Source organism: Cynara cardunculus, assembly GCF_001531365.2.
Source record: "Cynara cardunculus var. scolymus isolate 2C chromosome LG 16, CcrdV1, whole genome shotgun sequence".
Classification (NCBI taxonomy): domain Eukaryota; kingdom Viridiplantae; phylum Streptophyta; class Magnoliopsida; order Asterales; family Asteraceae; genus Cynara; species Cynara cardunculus.
The window spans coordinates 1,915,338-1,938,775 of NC_037543.1; the positions used below are offsets into that span (position 1 = coordinate 1,915,338).

Consider the following 23,438-nt stretch of genomic DNA (forward strand, 5'->3'; position numbering starts at 1 on the left):
GTAAATAATTATATATTTTTTTGTATTATATCATGAGCTTTTAATCATTTATTGTACCATATCATTCAACAACTACCAAATAAAGTGAGAAACGAAAGTATTTACAATTTAATGTATTTTTGTTCTAGAAAAATATTAAAAAAACACAAATCAAGGGTCTATTGTTAATTTTCTAATTCTATAAGGACTATTTATGTAAAATTAAAAGGTGGATTTAGGTAATATTTCAAGACCTTCGTTGAAATTAACGCATTGCTTCCTTTTTTATCCAGTCAACTTCCGAGGGAGTCCACCATCGAAAGCCTGTAAGAATTCTTCAATTCAATTTCATTCTTCTTTGATACGAAGCTCGATCTACCGGGAGCTTGTCGAAAATGGCGGCATCTCAAGAGCATTTGGACAAGATGCAGCTCCGTCAGAACTACCGGAATCTATGGCACACCAATCTCATGGGCACCATGTCTGCCGACACTCCTTGTAATAAAATCTCATCTTTTATCCTCAAAAACGATTTATTTTTGTTTAATTTCATTACTTTGATTTTGATCCGTTTGTTGTTTTTTCTTCTTCTTCATTTGTATGTGAATTCGTGTTGATGAAGATTGCTGTTTTTCGCTTTTCTGGTAAGAGCCCTAAATTTGCGCCGATGTGTTTTCTAGATCTTCGATCTGTTATGTGGATTTTAGGATTTGCGTTGTCTAATTGTTGATAATTCTTGAGTCTGTGGACTTTGATAGGCAACTGGTGTTGGCTGTAGGTTTTCTGATCTACAATGTATTCACATTAGCAGCAGTTTATGCCTTTAAAATTCATGTTCTTTGATTATTTTTTTTGTTGATTGATTTTTGATTATTTGAACTGGATTCTATAATGTTAGGTGTTTTCAATTTTAAATTTAGTACATATATGTTTATGGATTAGGATCTATAATCCAAACGATCATGTAAGAAAAGCTACCATATTTTACAAGATTAGATTACGAGATTGAGGGCCTGCTCGTTAGCAGCTTAACGAGCTTAATTGGACTCACCGCTTATTCGGTCGGCTATACTTAACTGTTTGGTAATGGCTTAATGATATAGAAAGTGGCTTATTCGGTAAGCTTCTAGGGGGAGCTTTATGCTGAAAAACAAATTTTTTTTTCTTCCAAACGTCTCCTTCCGAATAAAAAATCTCCAAATAAAAAACCATACTCCTTCCATCTATGGAAAAAACTCTCCCAAACAAAAACTTTCACATTCTCTACTGACAGATTAACCCACACAAACAACTTTATCCGTACAAGACTTGATAAAAATCCAACCAAACAACCCCTGATACACATCACTCGAAGATAGCATTTCAGCCATTTCTTTCATAAGTCATGACGAAGAGTTACTTAATGGGACTTTATGACACTCCTTAAAGTTCCCCTAGAGTGGATGATAAATTTTATATTTAGTACATATTGAAAACTGTGGTTTGTTTTATGAAGTTATTCTCTCCAAATATCACCACGGAGGCCATGAATGTTAAGATCCTCTTGTTATGTGGTAGCGGCAGTAGCATATTTTTATCTGTGCACATTTTCTTTTGATGTTTGAGCTTCAAAATCTTCCATTGCGTCTTCTGTTGTAGTTGTTTTACCTTCTGGTTCTTCTAAGTGCTCAAGGTATTGTATCTCTTAGATGCCATAGACCATGGTGCTATATTATTTCCTTGTCAGCTATTGGTGATTCATGGTCAAGAATGTTGTTGAATGAAAGGTGATAAGCAGAAAACCTAGTTTCTTGATATAGAAAGTGCCTATGATTACCAGTTCAACCTGGGAGAATTATATCAATGGCAATCATATCACAATTGTGGACATTAATTTCCTTTTTCTTTACTTGCAATTACTTCTCTTCTTGTTATGGCTTAAGTAATATATTTATTGAAAAATCTTATTTTTCATCTTTTTTCTTACTAATGCATCTTTCCTCTAACTCTATATAAATGGCAGTGGACCATGTGTATCATACTTACTTCGTAAGCGAGCTCTCTATAATGATATGTCAAGGTATGCACAAATCTTCTTCAGCTGAACTGTACTTCAAAGGAGACTAGTCGTTTCATTATCATATTGTTCCCTGCCTGTCATAGGTATACATGCTGTGCTGGATATATGCCATGCAGTGGAAGGTGTGGAGAAAGTAAATGTCCTGAATTATGCCTTTGCACCGAGGTATGTATATTCCTAAAAGCTCATGGATTTCTTTAAAACATCTTTGCTCGTGGTGACTGACAAGAGTCGTGTAATGGGCACAAAGTGGTTGGGATAAGGGAGGTCAAACTATATAACATTGGGAGGCATAGCCGAAAGAGATGTAGAATTCCAAAAGCGTGGAATATCGGGATAGGTCTGGGAGAATTATTATTTATTGGTGTGAGGGAGCATTCAGAGGCTAGAATTATTCCTAAGTTCATCACTTTACTTGAAACTTCCCACTAGACATTATGCATTGCATTGAGCAAATTTTCATCTTTAGATTGTTATCAGGAGGTGTAAGTTGTGCTTTTGGACCAAGTTGCTTTAGCCTTTATGCTACTAGCTGACTCATGTCACTTATATGGCAAGGGATAGACCTGAAAGCCAATGTTTCCAAGAATCATACCCTGACTGTGGTCCCAATATGATAGTAACTTCTTCCTTTACTAAATCTCCCAGTTTCAAACAGTATCTTCTGAAACCAAAGTTGATGTTAATAACCACAAGGGTGGTGCCTGATTGGTTTGAGTTTGGCTCCAAAGGTCAAAAGTACCAGGAGGTCCCAGGTTCAAACCCAAGGAGGAATAAAAATCCCCTTGTGGCCACGGAGGTTCAAATGCGGTGACTCCGGGCTATCTGCAAAGCAGGTGGTCGCCCTGGGATTAGTCGACTTGCATGGCAGGTTGGATATCCAGGTTAAAAAAAAAAGTTGATGTTAGTTAACATTCTGAATGTATGTCCTAACTTCTAAATATTATATGATCTTGTTGGGCATCATTAAACTAGAAAAGTTCCCATATTTTGAGTTTGAAGCCCATAAATCAAGTGCTTAATAGCAGGTTTGGACAATTATATACAATCCTTTCTACGCTTGAAGCCTTAGGCTTTGCTTAGTTCCTCTTCTTCCTAATAGACTTGTTGTGACAACCCTCATTTTTGACACCCGTAACCTCAATCGTCACCTGGCATGAAAAATGGGCGTAGTTCCAATTATACCTCAATTTCATGACTTGTGGAATAAAACAAAGATATAGATATTTTTCACAAAATAATCTTTGGTCTATTGTTTAGTTCTTTGCTTTTCATATGTGAGGTCCTGTGTTCAAGTCCTTTATTGCAAATTTTTTAGAAACATAATAAATCTGAAATTAAAAGCTAAAAACTAAGGAACATGACACAAACGGGATTCAAAACTGGGTCTAGGGTGGGAGAAAAATCATGCAAACCAACTCTACCAAGGGAAAGTTGTGTCACCATTATAGTTTTAAAAAATATATACGGTTTCACAAAACAAAATGATACGTTAGCACCTTTCATGACCCTGTAATTTTTTACACTATGATGGAGGAACGAAGAGGTGGCCAGTGCCACCGAATCTATTGAACTTGGTCGACCACTGTTATTATCTTCTTTCTTATAATCATCTTTTATTTTCTCTTTTGGCAATTCTCAGGTCTTCTTGTGCTTTGGGAACTCGGTAGCATCAACACGGTTTCTATTGCAAGATGAGTTCAACATACAAACAACTCAATGCGATAATTGCATCATTGTAATATCTTCGTGAAACTCTTTGTTTTTAACGTCCATCGTTATTCACTTTCGATTAACTTGTTTTATGGTCATTTATGCCAGGGTTTCATGTTTTGCCTCCAACAACTTGCATGCATATTCTCTATTGTTGCTTGTCTTGTTGGAAGTGAAGAACTCAGTGAGGCATCTCAGTTGCTGAATTGCTTAGCTGATTTGGTCTATTGCACGTAAGTCGTTTCGTCACCTCACCAACTTGATATATTCGGTTAAAACGATATGAAAGACGATATTCTAACGTATTTATTATAATTTGCTTTTGCAGGGTTTGTGCGTGCATGCAGGTAAATAAGCTTTACATAAATTTGGAACAATTATTTATCTATTACCTGTCTTTAGTACACTTCTAAGGGCTTGTTTATTAGTGGCTTAATGATATAGAAAGTGGCTTATTTAGTAAGATTCTAGGAGGAATCTTTATATAGAAAGCCAAGTTTTTTTCCATGCATGTCCATCCTAATTAAATAACACGCTCCTTCCATTTATGAAAAAAATTCCGACAAAGACCTTCATAATTTATAAGTCAAATTAATCCATCTTCACAGACCAAGAACTACGAGATCACCCCTTTCATTGTACTGCGCTCTCCAAGTGTGCCTGTGCCCCCCCTTCTTCCTTACCATGAAACTAACCAAATAGCTTTTAAGAGCCTGTTTGTTAGCAGCTTAACGAGCCTAATGGGACTCGCAGCTTATTTGGTCAGCTATACATGATTATTTAGTAGTGGCTTAATGATATAGAAAGTGACTTATTCAGTAAGCTTCTAGGGGGAGCTTTATGCAGAAAGCCAAGTTTTTTTTTCCAGATCTGCCCCTCCCAATTGAAAAACACGTTTTTTCCATCTACAAAAAAACCTCCCAACCAAAAACCTTCCATTCTATACAGACAAATTAATTCACCCAGACAGCTTTATCCATACAGGATTTGACGGAAAACCAACCAAACAGCCCTATAAGCTTAACGGGAATTTTTCTGATTCTAACAACATAGTGGAAACCGACAACTGGATTTAATTTTGCAGACACAACACAAGGTGGAAATGGATAAACGAGATGGAAAGTTTGGACCACAACCAATGGCTGTTCCGCCGATGCAGCAAATGTCAAGGATCGATCAGCCATATCCTCCGAATGTCGGATACGGACAACAACCCTACGGTTATCCACCACCACCACCGCAAGCTCAAGGCTACCCACCTGCCGGTTATCCTCCACAGGGCTATCCCGCTCCTGGTTACCAGAGGTAAATCTTTGTCCAAGTAAAAGTAAAAATGGCAGCAGAGTGGTTTTGTGAATGAAATCTCATTTTATTTATTACCATCCAACTTCTTAAGGAGACTAATTCTTTGTGTGTTGAGAAACTGATTGTACATGACATCTATTTGCTTGAAATTGAGAACATTTGTTGCGCCTTGGGTTGGGACTTTGAGTAAGCGTTTATTGGTTCAATTACCTCTAGTGGATAAAAATAACAAGGACCGAGAATTTTACCCGGTAAAAGAAAAAGCAACGATGAGAGTCTTACTTGATAAGTAAAGGTGACGAACACGGTAAACACTTACCAGGTTATAAATGCTTAGCATCAGGAATGTTACATCATATGCAAATTAAATTCATATAAATTAAAAGGGTAATTATGACTTTAATTGATGACCTATCTTTAACCAATCCCATATCCCTATAAAATATGACTTTCTTTTGCTTGTCATTTGGTGGTAATGGATTCCTTCATTCAATTATACATATGAATTTGTGTTGCTTACTGATTCTTCCTTCTTTCATTCAAGTCGCATATGATTTCGTGTTAAATTAAATTCTTACAGATGTTTTTTGTAATCCATGTGATTACTCACAATTATACATTTGATAATATATTCATTATGAAGCATTCTCACTTGTGATATCACTTTATTAGTTCATTTGTTTTTACATGTTGCTTGTTGAGGCTGGGGCTGTCATTCACATATGATTACTTGATATATTGTTCCCATAATATGTTGATATACCAACTAATCATATATAATAACACATTAGTTACTTGGTATTCACATATGATTAATATTTGAATTAGCCCATTAAATTACAATTTTTGCCATTATTAATCATAACCCCTTAAATAAATTAGGTGGTTTGTTTTTAGGATTCCTTATATGTATATATTGCCATCTTAGGACACCCCTTCGAAAACGTTGTAGCTTTACCATAACTCGTAAGACTTGAGACTCGACCTTGCCGCCGTCTCGCGTCATTTAAGTTTTTGAACCTTGATCCAAACATACAACTTTATCCATTCAAGACTTGATAAAAAACTGACCAAATAGTCCCTTAAGGTTCAGATGTGCAACGACTGTTAAAAACCAAAATCTAATAAAAACCAAATCGATTCAATTCAATGACCGTCAAATTATCGTCTAACTCCATACAATTACCTGTCTAATATCATCCAACTATCATTTCAATTAATAACTAAATATAATCATTAACATTTTACGATGTTTTCCAATTGATATTTAGACGTAATGGTTTTTTAATAAATTAAGAAAATATACAAATAATTAGTTGAAACAGTTGATCAATTGGCTGAAAGAGTATCAAAATCCGATGGATTGAACCGGTCCGATCCGATCCAGTCATCCATAAGATTGGTATAGATCTGATACCAAATGCTAATTGGATTGGATAGGATGAGAAAATCCAACATCCATACGATGATTGGATTGGAATCGATTGCATCAGATCTAAAGAAATCCATTGAATTTCAACAGATGAACACTATTATTATAACGAAGTATTTTTATAGTAGACTTCGAGTCATCAAGATTCTAGTTTCAGCTCAACATCACTCCAAATTGCAAAGACAAGAGAACCAAACCAGTTTCTTGATTCAAAAACATCACCTTAATTTCTCACTTGTCATCGGACGATGCTTCCCAGAGCGATATTAGAACAATCGGTCCGAGGACCGGTGGAATCTGTGGTGGCGGCGTACTGAACGTAACAATTGGATCGCCTTCCTTCTTCATCTCTCCTTTCTTCTCAAAATCGTCATCTTCTACCTTCTTCGGTGTCAAACTAGCAACTGCACATTATTTTTCGAGTTCGGATTGTTTTATAAACGAAAGTTCAACAAAATGAAAACATCGAAACAAAAACTGGTATTACCATATGATGTTTTTACGGGATACATGCGAATGAATTTATTCTTCACGGGCAATAACGCAGCCGTTCCACGCATGTGGGTTGCTATTTCCCCTGTTTCTTAGAAGAAATCTGTATCATTTGTAGTATGCTAGATAAGAGCAAGAGAAAAATTCAAGAAGCCATAATCTTTATAGCGAACTACGTTTTTCGATGTGGTTTAGCGTTTTTAACGGATATCGTCCTTAATCTTGAAAAAATTAAAAATTAGGTCCCGATCGTTGCATTATTTTATCAATTTCAATCTCTAATGCAACTGCAAAGACCTAACTCGTTATTTTATTCAGAAATTGGGGTCGCATGGGCATGTTTCATTTATTTTCCAAAATAAGAACGGGATACTCAAACATTTAGAGTAAATTATATTTTCATCCCTATGGTTTGTTAAAATTGCAATTTTCGTCCTTACAGTTTGTAATTCATTGATATTTTCGTCCTTATAAATATAATTTATTGGTGTTTCGGTCCTCACGGTATACAATTCTTTACAGTTTTGGTCCCTTGTAGTTAAATGTAAGAATTATTCTATGGACAAAAATAGCAACGAATTGCAAACCATAGAGACGAAAATCACAATTTTCTAAACCACATAGATGAAAATCGAAATTATTAACAAACTACAGAGACCCAAATCGTAATTTACTCTAAAATATAAGAAGAATCCTAACAACAACCATGGTTGTAGGCAAGCTATTAAACCATGTAATGACTCTGTATTTAATTTCTAGTTTGTCTATATGATGTTTGCTAATCCTAACATGATAAGCTAAGAATGAACTCCATAAGAAGCATACAAGGTGAAACCAACATAACCCTTTGGGTAGCTCAACCGGTAAAACCTAGGTTTGCTCCTCAACGGTCACCAATTTGCCAAACTATTGATTTCAAGGCTCCATGAAATTAGTCGAGCAGTGCATAAACTGGTCCAATCACTCTCTGGTTTGTTAAACGAAAAAAGGTTGAACCGATTTGTGCCTTCCATGCTATTCTTACTAAGCCCAATTCTTGCAATACCTTTAGGCTTTAGCCACTCATCCAGATCGATGTTCACTACTACTCTCTTGTTTTCCCCAAATCATTTACATACAAATAAAAGCATCTCCAAACTTTCTTGATTGTGGAGAATCAAAAGCCAAAATCTTTAAAAAAAATTACATTCAACTCCAACAGCTTCTTCATTTTGGAGATTACAACAATGATTATATTATTAAAAATATTTCTTATGTTCAATAAAATATTATTTCTATTTCCTATAATGTCAAAGTTTCTTATTGACGGTAACGTAATTAAAAAATTCCTTTCATGGTAATCATTTTCGAGGATTTTACAGACTCTCTCCTACTTTCTCCGTTCTGGCGAATGTTGTGGACCAAAAAACTTACCCAAAATCTCCATTTTCTCCATTTGAAGAATCTGGTGGGGATTCTCTAAGATTGTCCCCGGACTAGGTTCATCTCCATTGTAAGTACCATACGGCCACTATGAGATCCCACAGTGGTTGGGAAGGGTAATAAAACTGAATATCCCCACAGTCGAGATGTGGAGGACAATATCTAGTACTATTAGCCTTTGATATTACAAAGCCGCACCAAATTTGGTTGTGGAGTTGTGGTGACCACACATTAACATTTCACACAACCACACATACGCTACGAATTAAACCTTAGCAAACAGATTACAAAAGGACTCAACTGGAAGATCCAGATTTCTGAATGAACTAGTTCTTCTGCAAAATAGTTTCATAGAAATCCTCAATAAGATAATTAACCAGAAAAACGATCCTTATTTCAACACTCCTCCTCAAACTAAATGAGACTTTTCAGTTTTAAGCTTATCCCTAAAACGATGCCAATCTTCATAAAATCATAGTCATAAACAAGCATGTTCAAACTGCATTTCTAATCAAGTTACACACAATATACTCAGTAGATTCAATTAAATTTTTTAGATACTTTTTCCTAATGATCTCGCACACATGTATACATACAGATACAAAACACCGATCGCTACAAATCAAAACAGGAAAACGAACATTTCCTCAATTTAAGAACGAATGAAAAGCATATATCAGAAATTCAAAAATCAAAAATCAAATCTAAGCTGAATTACGAGCATAATTATACAATGGAATATTAATTCTTCACTTGAGGATGCAGATCCAAACTAAAAATTGCATAATTCAAACAAAATCGAATAAACACAGAAGAAAATGTTAAGGATTTTAACCTGTGATCGATAGCCGGAGTTTTGAACGGGAGTTCCGGAGATGCTACGAGACAGAAAAAAAACAGTGGTGTTTTCCGAGGGTGTGGGAGTATCGACCAAGTTCCTGAAGTTTCGAGCATCATATGCTTGCAAATTTAAAGTGGGCTTATTGGGCCACAACTTGGGCTTTATTATAAAGGTCCAATGGGCTAATATGTTATCATATGTCGAATGGTTCGAAACCCAAACTCTAAGCACAATCGAAATTAATATGTTTGTGCAAAACTCAAAATCCGAAGGTCTAGAAATCTGAAAATCTAAAATTCGACTTTTTAGGGATATCTGGGTTCTGGTTGGGTTTGATTGACCATCCGACCAAACCAAAAACCCGATACACACACTCACACACACATATATATATATATATATATATATAATTGTTAAATATTATATAAATATATTGCTTTATCTAATTAATTTTCGAAAATCCTAAATTCTAGTTCGTCATATTCTTTTCTATTTTCTAAACCTCCTATGATGTCATCAATCATCTCAGTCGATTGAATAAATATATATTTTTAACATAAAACTAAACCCGAATGCTACCGACCCCAACCCGAAACCCGACCAACTCGAGTCCGAAGCAATCCGAAATCTGAAATCCAAAATTCAGGGCTTGGTTTCAATATCTGAAATCCGATTGAATTTTTGGTTTGTCAACTCAAACCCACGTCGATCCGCTCGATGCACACCCCCAATAAGCCATGTAGTGGGCCACAAAGAGTTGCTCGAGATCGACTCTTTAAAGTATTGTGATCATTATCATTAGTGTCATTTCAATGTTATTCCGATGATCTTCTTCATGGCCTTATATGTGAAAGAAGATAATTTTATGCTTGAAATTGAATCTGTATTGAACTAATACGAGATTGGAAATCATATACATATGAGAACCAAATCAAACAGAGAAAACTATCTTGTAACCGAGTCGAAACAAGTGTAGCAACTGCAAATGACTTGAGATGTTTTTGGGTAACCGTGTGTATACGGGTTAGTTTACACGCAACTACTAATCTCCCGTGCGACCAGAATGACCTGGAGTCAACCTATATAGTCATAAGGGCTTTGGCAACACTTAGATTGGAATCCAGTGAAGACGAAATTTCCAGTACATTCCCGTGAACCTTAACCAGTGCCTCCACAACTCACGTAAATATCTTATGGAGTGAAAACTAACAACATCAACGTCATTCACTTGCATTGAAACACTACCAACCCGATCGGAAAACAATCACCAGAGCAAACTCAAGTTCCTCAACACCAACATCCCAATACCGTCCTTATTCCAAGAAAATTAATTCTTGATAACATACGATATTAAATTAATAGTGACAGGTTCGAATAAAAAGACTAAACATTGTTAGAAAAATAAAAAAGTAAGGTTCATATGTGAATCATTGAAAAAAATCTATTTCAAAGTACTTATATGAACCCATGTGAATAATCTCTAAAGTAGGTTCACATGTGAATATTCAAATGAATTTTTTTAATTATTCACATATGAACCTTATATTCTTAACTTTTTACGATATATAGCCTTCTCTCTTAAACCGACCCCTAAATCAATAACATGTGTATACATAATTGTAAAAACTTCGACTGACATCTAATCATTCTTTCAAATATCAGTAACATAAATGCATTTTATCATACAACCTGCTTTAATACACAAATAACACACTCCCTCCATCCCAAATTAAATGTCTACATTACTGTTTTAATTTGTCCAAAAATAAGTTTTTAATTTCTCATTTTACCCTCAATTATGAGCTGAATAAAGTTATCCTCTCTATTATTAAGGATAAAAATGTCATTTAATTATTTAAAAAGTGTAATAATTACACATTTCTAAAACTGTGTACCATTTTCATTATAGCATAATTTATGATTTTGTATCATTAAAAATGTAAAATCATTAGAAGATTTTCTCTACATACATAGATATTTGAAATAGATGTAAGGGTGACCCATCATTCCATTCCTTAAAATAAGGACATCCTACTAAATTAGAAGACTTGTCTTAATCAATTAAGCTCTGGATGAATGCTCCTACGTTTGATTCATATGTTTATCGATATCAATAATAACTAGAAGGGTACTCGTACAACGTAACGAGATAATTTTAGATTTTAATTTTTTATTTTATTCATTTCTCTATCGATATAATATCGTTTTACGTGGTTTTAGAAAACGATAATAATTTTATTTTTAGACGAAATATAAATTTAAAAAAGAGTATCGATATTAGTGTTAAATTAACTATTTAAAAGTTCTCATTTTCTGTGTAATTTATTTAATTCAATTTTTTATTATAAATTTAATTTAGATCTAATAATAAAGTAATTTATTTTTGTTTAATAATATGATTTTTATAAGGATGATAATTAAATATGATGTTAAAACTCAATGATTATCCTAATTATATTTTAATTTTGTATATTGAAAATGAGTTGTTTATCATGTATTTGATTATGTTTATCTGTAGTTTGTTACACAAATTCAAAAATAAAGTTTTAATAAGTTGTACTTACGCACAATTTACTTGTACTATTGAATTTTTAAGTAATATCATTAATAAACAGTACTTCATGCATACAAAAGTTATTTTTAAGGGTTTTTGTCAAATATTTTATAATATAGTATAGATATTTTGATTAAACTACGAATTTGGTCCCTATGGTTTGTTAAAATTAATGTTTTTGTTTATGCAGTTTAAGAAATAACAAGATTACCATCGTGGTTTGTAAAAGCATACGGATTTGATATTGTTCTCTAACGACGGTGAAAAAAACTTCTGTAAATGAGAGGTATTTTTGTCATTTTATTATTATTTTTAGTTTTTTATTCGAACAAAATTGATTTATGATTTTGGTTCTTGTGGTTTTTGATTGGGTGAAAAACAAAAAATCGATAAAAAAACGAAAATGCTCTTTTTAATGGAAATTTTTAACGGTCGTTAAAAATTTTCTTTAAATGAGAGGTATTTTTGTCATTTTATTGATTTTTTTAGCTTTTTACTCAAACAAAATCAATTTTATGATTTTGGTTATTGTGGTTTTTGATTGGGTAAAAGACAAAAAAATCGATAAAAGGACGAAAATGCTTCTTTTAATGGAATCTTTTAATGGTCGTTAAAGAGCAATATGAAATTTGAAACTGTACGGACAAAAAGTGTAATTTTTGACAAACCACAAGGACCAAATTTGTAGTTTACTCTTAACATTTTCAAGCATGTTTGATATCCTTAAACTAACTTATTTTTTGAGTTTATTGAAAACTCTTTGTTTGCTTAGTCGATCAGAAGTTAGTTTTTTGAAACACTAATTCAAGTAATGTTATCAAATGGTCTTTGGCCTAGCGATATGTGAGTCATTAGCCTCCTAAGAGGTCAAGAGTTCAGACCTCACCAAATATGAGGAGGGTGTGTGAGTTTATTTGTTCTATTTGTCATATATAAATATTATATATTTAAAAAAAAAAGTAATGTTTCAATAAGTTCGATGAGCTTTTTTTCCACTCTTTTTCCCTATATGTCCTGTATTTTTTCTAAATAAGTTTTTAACATATCATTTTAGGTCATTTTACATTGTCATATAGTTTCTATACCATTTTTTAGCAAACATGGTTTTTTTTTATCAGTAACAGCTAGCGATTAATTTGTCAAACAAAATCTTAACAATATTTTTTAAACAATATTTATTTAATAGAATCATATTAATGTATGGTTTAGGAGGTCCCATGCCACTGTTCAACCATCCCTACCTAATGTAAAAGTTATACGGCTCTTAAAGGTGCAGCTATATTGATTTGATGCGTGCCACCGTAAGACATCGTCATTGGAAAATGAGACGCTACAATTACATATCAAAATTTAAATTTGAGTTTTGATGGTTAACAATGGTAGAACACAAAAATCAGATATATAAACCACTGATACTATTTAAAACTACAAGAGTTGTGTCTGATTGGTTTGAGTTTGATCTCCAAAGGTCAAAAGTATCTGGAGGTCCCAGGTTCGAAACCAAAGAGGAATAAAGATCCCCTTATGTCCATGGAGGTTCAAGTACGGTGACTCTGGGCTACCTGCAAAGTTGGTGGTCGTCCTTGGATTAGTCGGCTCGTATAGTGAGTTGGATATACAGGTTAATAAAAAAAAGTTATTGCTATTTAAGTTGTTACTTTTTCTCATTAATTATACTGAATGATTATTATTTTATATAATTTTTAAAAAATATATTAAAATAATAAATTAATAGAATATTTAAATAACAGGGAGATGAGTAAATGTTACTTTGTAAGGATTATGCCTAAAATAAGAAGTTATCGAGAGACATATGGTGACACACAAACTATCGTCATTTTCAGAAACTTTAAACTTTTTTTTGACCCTCCAACCGTAGAGATGGCCAGATGGACCCGGAACTGGGACCGACTTAGGACCGGCCCGACCGGGATCAGTTGGGATCGGTTTGGGACTGCCGGTTAAGGACCGGTTATGGTTTTCATCCAAAAACAAGGTCCGGCCCGAGACCGGTTATAGGTCCGACCGATTTTTTTAAAAAAAAAATGTATTTTTATATGTATTTCTAATTTTCTAAGTGTATTTGATTCAAAATCAAATTACAAATTTACAATAAATACATATTTTTTAAGTGTATTTGATTGAAAACCAATTATAGAAAACGAAAATAAAATATATTTTTAAGTGTAATTGATTGACTTAATTAGATATTTTAAAGTGTATTAGAATAACATTAATGTATTTTAAAATTTTTATCAAAAAGAAATTTATAAAAAAAATATAAAAAGAAAATGTTTTTTTAAATATAGGACCAGTTTGGGCCCGACCCGAGACCAGAGCCGGGACCGGTTACTGTAACCGCTTACAAGTACCCTTAATCGAGCCTTAGTATTTTCGAAGGGACCGGGACGGGTTACATCAAGACCTGTCCAGATTGTTACTATTTCAGCTCATGATTGATTTGAACCCGGTCCCACACCGGTTTTTGACCATGTCTACTTCAACGGTAGAAATGTATATTTCAAAAACATACTTAATTGAAATGGACCTCTTCGAAAAGACTTTTGTCATATCACTATATCAGGGACCATTGTGAAATATATAAAGTTAAGAGGGACCAATTTGTAACATATATAACTTATTCTTAAAGACAAACTGGTGTCCAAAATGAAATAAGTTTAACTTTTATTAAAGGGTGTTTGTGATTGCTTATTTGAAACAACTTATGTTTTTTTACGAAAATGCTTATTAACTTATCATAAATTAGAATGATTTAACTTATTTAAAAAAAATTTATTACCGGTTTGACACTAGTATAAGCTGTTTATGCAAGCACTCAAAAGCGCTTATTACGATATCATACCAGAATAAGTCAATAAGTTGTTTTTATAAGCAATCCCAAACACCCCATAAGGTTTTTTTTTAAATCTTTTGTCTTCCTTTTCTCGATGCGTTTACCATTGAAACGATGGAATCCACTATTTCTTAATCATTGTTGTTTTTCTAATACCCAGTATAATACAGTTTCATATTTCGAGGTGAAATGTCTAGAAAAAAATAAAATATCGTGGTTGAGAAGGTTATAGTAGCCAAAGCCATTGGAATTTTTAGTTTATACATTGGAAAAATCCGTTTTGTTATTAATATACAAGGAAAGAGGCAAAAGAATAACTGAAAGAAAGGAAATCTATTAGTTATTCGTTAAAGTTTCATTTATTCAATGACCAGAATTAGACGGGGATATATCGCTCGGAGACGTAGAACAAAAATTCGTTTATTTGCATCAAGCTTTCGGGGGGAGCCAAACCCGCTTTGAAATCAATGTGTGTGTGTGTGTAATTATATATGTGGATACATATATGTTTGTAGCTATAGGTTCATTTAAGAAATGATAAGTATTTGAGAAGTAGAGAAGTGATCTTCGCCTTCATTTAGTCAATATTTGCGGTTTTGATGGTGAGCACCGGATATTTTTCTCGCATAATATGCAGAAGAAAACGGGATAGTTACGCAACTTTTACAAATAGGCGGCAAAACAAGTGCATATGTGAACCCGTGTGATTCACATATGAAATATATATTCATATGTGCACGTGTGTAATTCACATATAACATATTTAACTGATTCACATATAAACTAATTAACTAGTTCACATATGAACTAATTAATTGATTCATATAAGAACTATGGGTTCACATATGAACTTGTTTGTCACCTATTTATAAAAGTTACGGAACTACCCCTCTATTTTTCGCTTGACTAGTCAAAATTGCAAAATCTTGACCAATCAAAGTCATAATTCTTGACAAATCTTGACCGTATGAAGAGCTATGATCACCTATTTACTTCTTAAATACTTATTATTTCTCAAATGAACTTCTCCCTATGTTGTGTGTGTGTGTATATATATATATACTTGGGATCACGTGAGAGCGGTCTGTTTTTGCGAGACCCATGAGACCACTTTTTTACACTTGAAACTTCATATCAAAACGATGTGAAGGTAACCTTCAAAGTGTTTTTGTTGTGAAAGTTCAACTTTTTTACCTTCACAGCGTTTTGCTGTGAAGTTTCAAGTGTAGAAAAGTGTTTTCACGGGTCTTACGAAAACAGACCGGTCTTACGTGAACCTAACCATATATATATATATATATATATATGGCAAATTGCATGAAAAAGTAACGTACTTTAACTTGATTCCTATTTTGGGTAACGTACTTTCAAAACTTCCATTTTGGTACCTAAGACATAAAATTTTAAACATTTAAGTACCCCCGGGTAACTGGTTGAAGTATTAACCGATTATCATGCTGATGTGGCGAGTGATGTGGTATCCAACTCGGTATTATTTGCTGACCTGGTCAGTGAAGTGGATTTTTTTTAAATCTAAAATTAGTTTTTTTTTAGTCTAAAATTAGTCTTCACTGGGTTATCCGGGTACTTAATAGTTTAAAACTTTACATTTTAGGTACCAAAATGTAAAGTTTTAAAAGTACGTCACCCAAAATAGAAATCAAGTTAAAGTACGTTACTTTTTCATACAATTTGCCTATATATATATATATAATATTTATGGGTTGAAACTTAATTTGATGACATGATTTTTTTAAAATATAGTTTAATTGACCCTATTACCTAAATGGGGAAAATGTTGGAATGTGGTGTGAATTTAATTACCTTATTAACCCACTTAATGGCCTAATTAAGTATGGAAATTAATTACTTTGCACTCTTAATTGGCAGACATTTTTTAAATCAAGGGTCCACTACTCCATATCATATATTCTTTCATCACTTCAATAGTCAAAAGTCAACTTCTAATTATCAATTAAACAAAGCTAATCATACTTTAATGTCTAATTAATTGATTCTTAAAACCATAATTCATAAATACAACATTACTTTGTGATTATGATTTATCAACTACTAATTGTTAGATTCTTTGCTTCTGTGGTTACAACGACTCTTGAATAAAATCTTGGATTGTGTATTCATACCACTTTCTAAATACAATATTTCGACACTTACGGTCTTCGGTTGTTCGAAATTTATATCAGGGTAATTTATCTCTGCAAAACCTGTACCTAATAAAGACATTCTTCATCAGTAGGTTTGTCTCTACATGAACAGTGTTGTGTGCACGCTGAGTATGATGAAGATGATATATCAACTGTGGTCAAGACAATCCATGTCTTCTTATCCTAAGGTGGCAAGTGTCCTCATGCATTTAATGAATGAAGGTAGTATAAAAGATAGAGTGCATCTATCATGCAAACTACGCTTCCTTGAAATAATTTCTAAGTACATTCTTAAGACAATCGACTCTCTTCTACTGCTCTCCTATTCTCTTGTGAAGGAAACCTTAGTGTTTTTCATTTCCTTGCAAATACTCTCTGTGTTAATCTCTGTAAGATTGTTTAGGTTAGATTATCCTTTTCTTTTTCAGCAACACTCTGTATTGTATCTTTATGTGTTAATTCTTGATACTCATCGATAAGAACTAAGAAGATGAAAAAAATCAGAGTAATTGTATTCAACCCCCTCTTTCTACAATTACTTTCTGTTTATTGCCATCAGTTGGCCTTGCCACTGCCACTGACACCTCTATTTCTACTATCTCAGATACCATCAAATATGAATGCCACTATTCAAAACTATGAAGGACTGAAATACAATTTTCCCCATATAACACTTTTGTGAGGTTGAGACCACCTCCTATGGCTCTTCCACTTGGAACCCAGCAGGGCGTTGCTCCTAGAACCCCGCATGTGATCGCGACCTCCTCGCCCTCACTATGTGGCACTCTAAGACTCAAGGCGGCACATGCATGCCCTCCGCACCACGAGACTTGTCTTATGCTCAACTAAAATCACAAACACTAATCTTATATGATTGCGTTCTCATGATAAAAAATAAAGAAACAACTTGTTCCAGCATGATCGGCCAAGAAAATGCTATGTACTAAATTAGTAAAAGAATTCAACTGAAGCATACAACATGCAAACATTAATAAAATTGTCGATTAAATTTTTATTGATAACTTTGGTATAAAGTTTTGATTGATTTATGGTGAACCCTTGGCCTACAAGAAGTCTTTCAACACATGAACCATATATACCTTTGACACTAATTAATAGTAGCAAGCATTTAATTGAATTGTCGATGGGTCCAACTATCTTTTCATAAGATCCCGAACACATCCGAACTCTAGAACATTTCTTCTTTATATATATATATATATATATATATATATATACACACACACACACACATGCGTATGTATATATATGTGTGTATATGTGTGTGTGTGTTTTAAATCAGATAAAACCCTGCTAAAATATGCAAACAGTGAAAACAAATTTTATGTATCGTTTTCGTAGGTAAAACGACGCATGCAAAAACCAAACTCGTGAAATCAACCAAAGCATCCAATGAGTTTGATTTTTAATCTATGGGTTTTATTGTTTCACATGTTTCGTTCTTGTTTTTTATTATGAGTGTGAGTTTCATATATAAACGTATTTTTGTGTTTTTTTCACACGCAAAACATTTTTTTACGTTTCATTTATGAAACAACACTGTATAAACACTAGATGCTTACATATTGTTTCATAACAACACATAAGAACTGGTTTTTATGGTCTTTACTTAACTTTTAATAGATTTCTATTTAATTTACTTCACACACACACACACACACATATATATATATATATATATATGTATATATATATACATATAAGCTTAGTCATTTAAGAACTCCATAATTTATGAGTTTAGTGAGATCTATCATGTTGGATAATATACACGGATACACATTCGGTATTAAGTAATAAATATGTACATAAGGTATACACATTGCGAACACGATGAAAACAACCTTAAGTAATTCCATATTAGGGTGTTCACAATGTGTTTACAAATGGTAAATTTATATTTAGTTTTGTTATTTTAGTCGATTGATGTTCACAAGCTGTGTCAGATTTAACAGATTTAGAGCGTGTTCACAAATTATTGCAGTATTTTTTTAAAGAGTGTTCACAAATTATAACAATATTTCAAAAAAGTACTCACAAATGTGTTTACCTTGTGTTTTATTTTTTTAACTAAATTTTTATGGTTTAAATTGAATCTCATGAATTTAAAAGTTTATTTAAACAATGTTGGCTAATGCTGAGGAATGAAAATGAAAATGACAGTGAATGAATTTTCATTCATCTCAGTTTAACCAGGAATAAAATTTTGGGCTTCTGGAGAAATGAACTCATTATATTATAGAAAACCAAACAGTTTCTTTTATCTTCATTCTCATCGATTATTGCTTAATACCTCTAACCAAATACCAGAAATCCAGTTGGGGTTTAATTAAATTGGAGTTTGGGTTGTGAGGTGGAATTGAAATGAATTTTGGTAGAATTTGCTTTAAATTTGAATGAATTATTAAATGGGTAATTAAAGGCTCACCTTTTCTTGATTAAACACCATTAATCTTTTGTTCCCCAAAGGAAATGTCCCTTGATGTAACCCACCCATCAATGTATTTTGCTTAATTTCCAAAATGCCATCATTTTTTTCTTGGAATTTATCAATGTAAACCATGTCAAATTAAATTTAAAAAAATATATATTAATATAAAGATTAAATTAAAAAATAATCATTTTTTGGGTAATTTGTTTTGCTTTAATTTTTGATTATCGTTTATCTGTTTTTGATTAAAAAATACTGGGAGGGGGAGGATTTTAATCTAACACAAAGTTCATTTAATCACATTTGTTAAATTTGTTTCGAAATGTATTTGGTTCATAATGTGAATTTTTTGGCATTTTGTGAAACAAAAAATACATGTATAAAGTTTCACTTTGTAAGTCGAATATATATATATGAAACAAAAATGTTGTGAAACAAATATGTTAAATGTTACATTAAATATTACTAGAAGGGTTTTTGGCCTCCTAGGAGGTCAAGGGTTCAAACCTCACCAAAGGTGAGGAGTGTGTGTGAGTTTATTTATTGCAGTTGTCGTATATAAATATTATATAGTTCAAAAAAAAAATATTACTAGAAGGGTACTCGCACAATACACCGAGATACGTCTCAATTTCAATGTTTCTTTTTATTATATCCCTTGTCGATGTTATAATATTGTTTTATGTGGTTTTGAGAAAAATCATAATGTTTTTATTTTTGAATAGAATATATATTTGAAAATGTCTTAAATTTTTAAAAAAAATATGTCGATATTAGTATCAAATTAATTATTTAAAAGTTCTTGTTTTGTTGTGTAATTTTTTTAATTCAATTTTTTAATTCAATTTTTTAATTATAATTTAATTTATGTTTAATAACGAAATAATTTTTTAATAATATAATTTTTATAGAGATCATAATTAAATATTATGTTATAAGGTTCATTAATTATGATCAATACTTTATATTAGCAAACAATTAATATTCTATGAAATTACATATTCATCAAATTAAATAGACGGTTGAGATTGAGTTGTATTGGTTGTAAAAATGTAAAGGGTTGTATAATAACTCATCTCTCTCTCTCTCTCTCTATATATATATATATAGGGACTGGTTCAAATGTTAACCAAGTTTATTATTATATATTATATGATTAATTTTTTTTATATTTTACACCTTCTAATTAGTTATTTAATTTACTTTATATTCCTTGTTTTTACATGTTCCATTTTACACATTTATTTCATTAATACACGTAATTGTATACTAACTAAAATACATAAAAAAATACGTTTCTTTTTTATAAATTACATCATTATATAATCGTCTCGTTTGTACGTTTAAAATGAGTCCGATATTGAATATTTTTTGTTTTAACCGTATATTGTTAATACTTACGAATTATTTTTAATACTTACAATTTATATCTCTATAGTTACAAATTAAATAAAAAACCATAAGGGTAGAAGGTGTAACTTTTACACATAATTCGTACATATTTATGATATTTAATAGTATAAGTAAAAAAAATTTTAATCAATTAAAAACTTCACGATTTTTTTTATATAAAAACGAAATCACTTTAATGAATTAATTATTAATTATATAAAATTTTCATTTTGATGCCTTCGCTTATAATTTGATTATCTATCAAATATATAATATTATCTTGAAATTTATTAATCAGAAGTATAAATTCTTAAGTTTGCTATTGAACTAAAATATGTATTCAACTACATTTTGATTATCTAATTAAAAATAATTAGAAGAGTATTCGTGTAATACAATGAGATACATCTTGATTTTAATGTTTTGTTTTATTTTTCGTCTCCATCGATGTTATAATACGGTTTTATGTGGTTTTGATAAAAATGATAATGTTTTTATTTTTGAAAAAAACATACATTTTAAGATATCATAAAAATTTGAAAAAAATATATTGAAATTAATATCAAATTAACTATTTAAAAATTCTTGTTCTTGTATGTAATTACTTTTTATTATAATTTAATTTAAGATTAATAACGAAGTAATTTATTTTTGATTTAATAATATAATTTTGTTACAAATATAATAATTAAGTATTTTGTTGGAACGCAATAATTATTCTTATTATATTTTTAGATTTTTTATATTTGAAATGAAATGTTTATCATTTATTTGATTATGTTTATCTGCAGTTAGTTACAAGAATTCAAACATAGAGTTTTAATAAGTTGTACTTACGTACAATTAGAATTGTAAGTAATGTGTATTAATAAATAGTAATTAATGTATAAAAAATGATTTTTAAGAGTTTTTATCAAATATTTTATAATATAATATAGATTATCAAATTGGATTTGTCCAAATGCATGGTTTAGGTTTACAAACATATATGTTTCGTTGCTATTTGAGTTCAAAGGGGATAATTAAATCATAGAGTTTCGGGGTACTTATTTTTGAGTTGAAATGTAAATTATCGATAAATGTATGTTTTTCTTTCTTCTTCTACTCTTCTCTCTCTCTCTCTCTCTCTCTCTATATATATATATATATATATATATATATATGGTTGGTTTCCGGTGAGAATAAAAGTACCAATGAGAATGGTAAAAAATAATTCACTGTCTTGGATCCATCATAATTGAAGATCAATACTAATATGGTGCAGAGAGAAATACATGATTAACTCCCGTGATAAGCGCAATTCATGAGGTGGGGTGAGATTAAAAGTGATTAAGTGTCAAGATCCCTTTTTACACTTTTCACTTTATGTGATAACCAGATTTTTATTTAGGGTTGTTTTTTTTAAAAAAATTGAAAGTAAAAGGTGTGTTTTGAAAATGTGCTTTAAAATATCTTATTCACAAACCGTCTTACATTTTTAAATATATATGTTTCATTTTCATTTGGGTGATTTTTGGGATAAGAAAAGTTGGTGAATGTATATGTGTTTCCTAAACCAAAGTAGAATAAGAAATTGATACGTGATTTTATCAGATTATTTGTTGTTGTTAAAGTTATCATCTATTTGAGAATTTAAGATGAGTTTTATTTTAAAAGCATTATTTGATTTGTTTTTGGTGAATAAATCGTATGATTTCCTGTTTTTATACATGAGATGTTCTAATTTGATTATATGTTATTTTTAGTATGATTTTGGGTTTTGATATGTTATTATTCAATTGATCGAGAGTGGCATAAATTAGAGAAGTGTATTATGAGATAAGAGTGACATAATTAGGAGATGTGTATAATTTGAAATAAGGGTGACATAATCAGGAGATGTGTATTTTGGAATAAAGGTGACATAACCAAATTGTTTGTTAGGAATTATGTTTATTGCAATGTGATGCGAGGAATTATGTTTATTGCATCAATGTGACGTGAGGAAAATATGTTATCGCATGAATAAGATGCGACAAGTGGGGTTATCGCATGTGTATGATGCGACAAAATGTGTTATCGCATCAATGAGATGCGACAAGTTGGTGTGTTATGTATTGATGCGATAATTTTGATACCTCAATGGGTTTAATGCGATAAGGTGATGTTGTCTTATATTTATGATGCGACAAAAGAGGTTTGTTACAATAATCACTTTTTATATGTTATTAATACAAACGTGGGTTTTCTAAAAGTGTTTTTAGTGATTTTTGTCATGTAATAGCAATCAAACGGATTACTCACTAGACCTTGTAGTCTAACCCTTATTTTATATTAAAAATGTGCATTATAGAACAGACACCGGTGGAAGGTAAAGGGAAGGGGAAGATGTGAAAGATGATTATTATTGTTTTATCTCTGTGGATTTTGAGAAGCTGAATATGTGCATGTACTTGAGAATGTCTTATATACAACTCTTATCACGGTAAGCGTTTGCTGGATAAATTATTGCATACGATGCCGTTTTGGAATAAAATCTTATCCGTTAAATAAATAATAATTTTAAATTTTACCGATAAATACTTATCAGGTAAGTATTTGATAAACGACCCATAATTTCTTGTATCCTCCCAATACCCATTTCATGAAACCTAAGGTTTTGAGTTTCAAAATATTGTATGTGGAAATTGCTTTCTCATGCACAATCCAAATGATTGTAACTGCAAACCCACAAACTCTAACAACCACCAAATTATTAAAGTTAAAGAAACAAATCAACCAACCAAAACAATCCCCACCCCC

General features: G+C 31.7%; 1 protein-coding gene and 1 long non-coding RNA gene across 5 annotated transcripts; one reads left to right on the forward strand and one right to left on the reverse strand.

Annotated features, from left to right (window-relative positions):
- Positions 1-268: 268 nt before the first annotated feature.
- LOC112529708 lies at positions 269-5,230 on the forward strand. 2 transcript variants are annotated; one of them, XM_025141071.1, is made up of 8 exons: positions 269-477; positions 602-623; positions 1,982-2,038; positions 2,122-2,203; positions 3,681-3,776; positions 3,860-3,984; positions 4,080-4,093; positions 4,831-5,230. In XM_025141071.1, the coding sequence occupies exons 1-8, from the start codon at positions 375-377 to the stop codon at positions 5,058-5,060; spliced, it is 729 nt and encodes a 242-aa protein (XP_024996839.1). In that variant the 5' UTR covers positions 269-374; the 3' UTR covers positions 5,061-5,230. The 2 variants fall into 2 exon arrangements, with proteins under 2 accessions (XP_024996839.1, XP_024996838.1); XM_025141070.1 differs by having other exon boundaries at positions 275-477; positions 4,080-4,098; positions 4,836-5,230.
- Positions 5,231-6,555: 1,325 nt separating this feature from the next.
- LOC112529794 lies at positions 6,556-9,333 on the reverse strand. 3 transcript variants are annotated; one of them, XR_003070949.1, is made up of 3 exons: positions 9,238-9,333; positions 6,976-7,083; positions 6,556-6,892 (listed from the first exon to the last, which is right to left on the reverse strand). It is a non-coding gene; the product is annotated as an uncharacterized LOC112529794 (long non-coding RNA). The 3 variants fall into 3 exon arrangements; XR_003070948.1 differs by having other exon boundaries at positions 6,976-7,065; positions 9,238-9,329; XR_003070947.1 differs by having other exon boundaries at positions 6,976-7,102; positions 9,238-9,312.
- Positions 9,334-23,438: the final 14,105 nt, after the last annotated feature.

Bases quoted from the DNA above. Each gene is read 5' to 3' on its own strand.
- LOC112529708 (XM_025141071.1), top strand. From the start codon at position 375: ATGGCGGCATCTCAAGAGCATTTGGACAAGATGCAGCTCCGTCAGAAC. The intron at 478-601 runs GTAATAAAATCT...GTGTTGATGAAG, and splicing joins CATGTCTGCCGACACTCCTT to ATTGCTGTTTTTCGCTTTTC. The intron at 624-1,981 runs GTAAGAGCCCTA...TATAAATGGCAG, and splicing joins TGCTGTTTTTCGCTTTTCTG to TGGACCATGTGTATCATACT.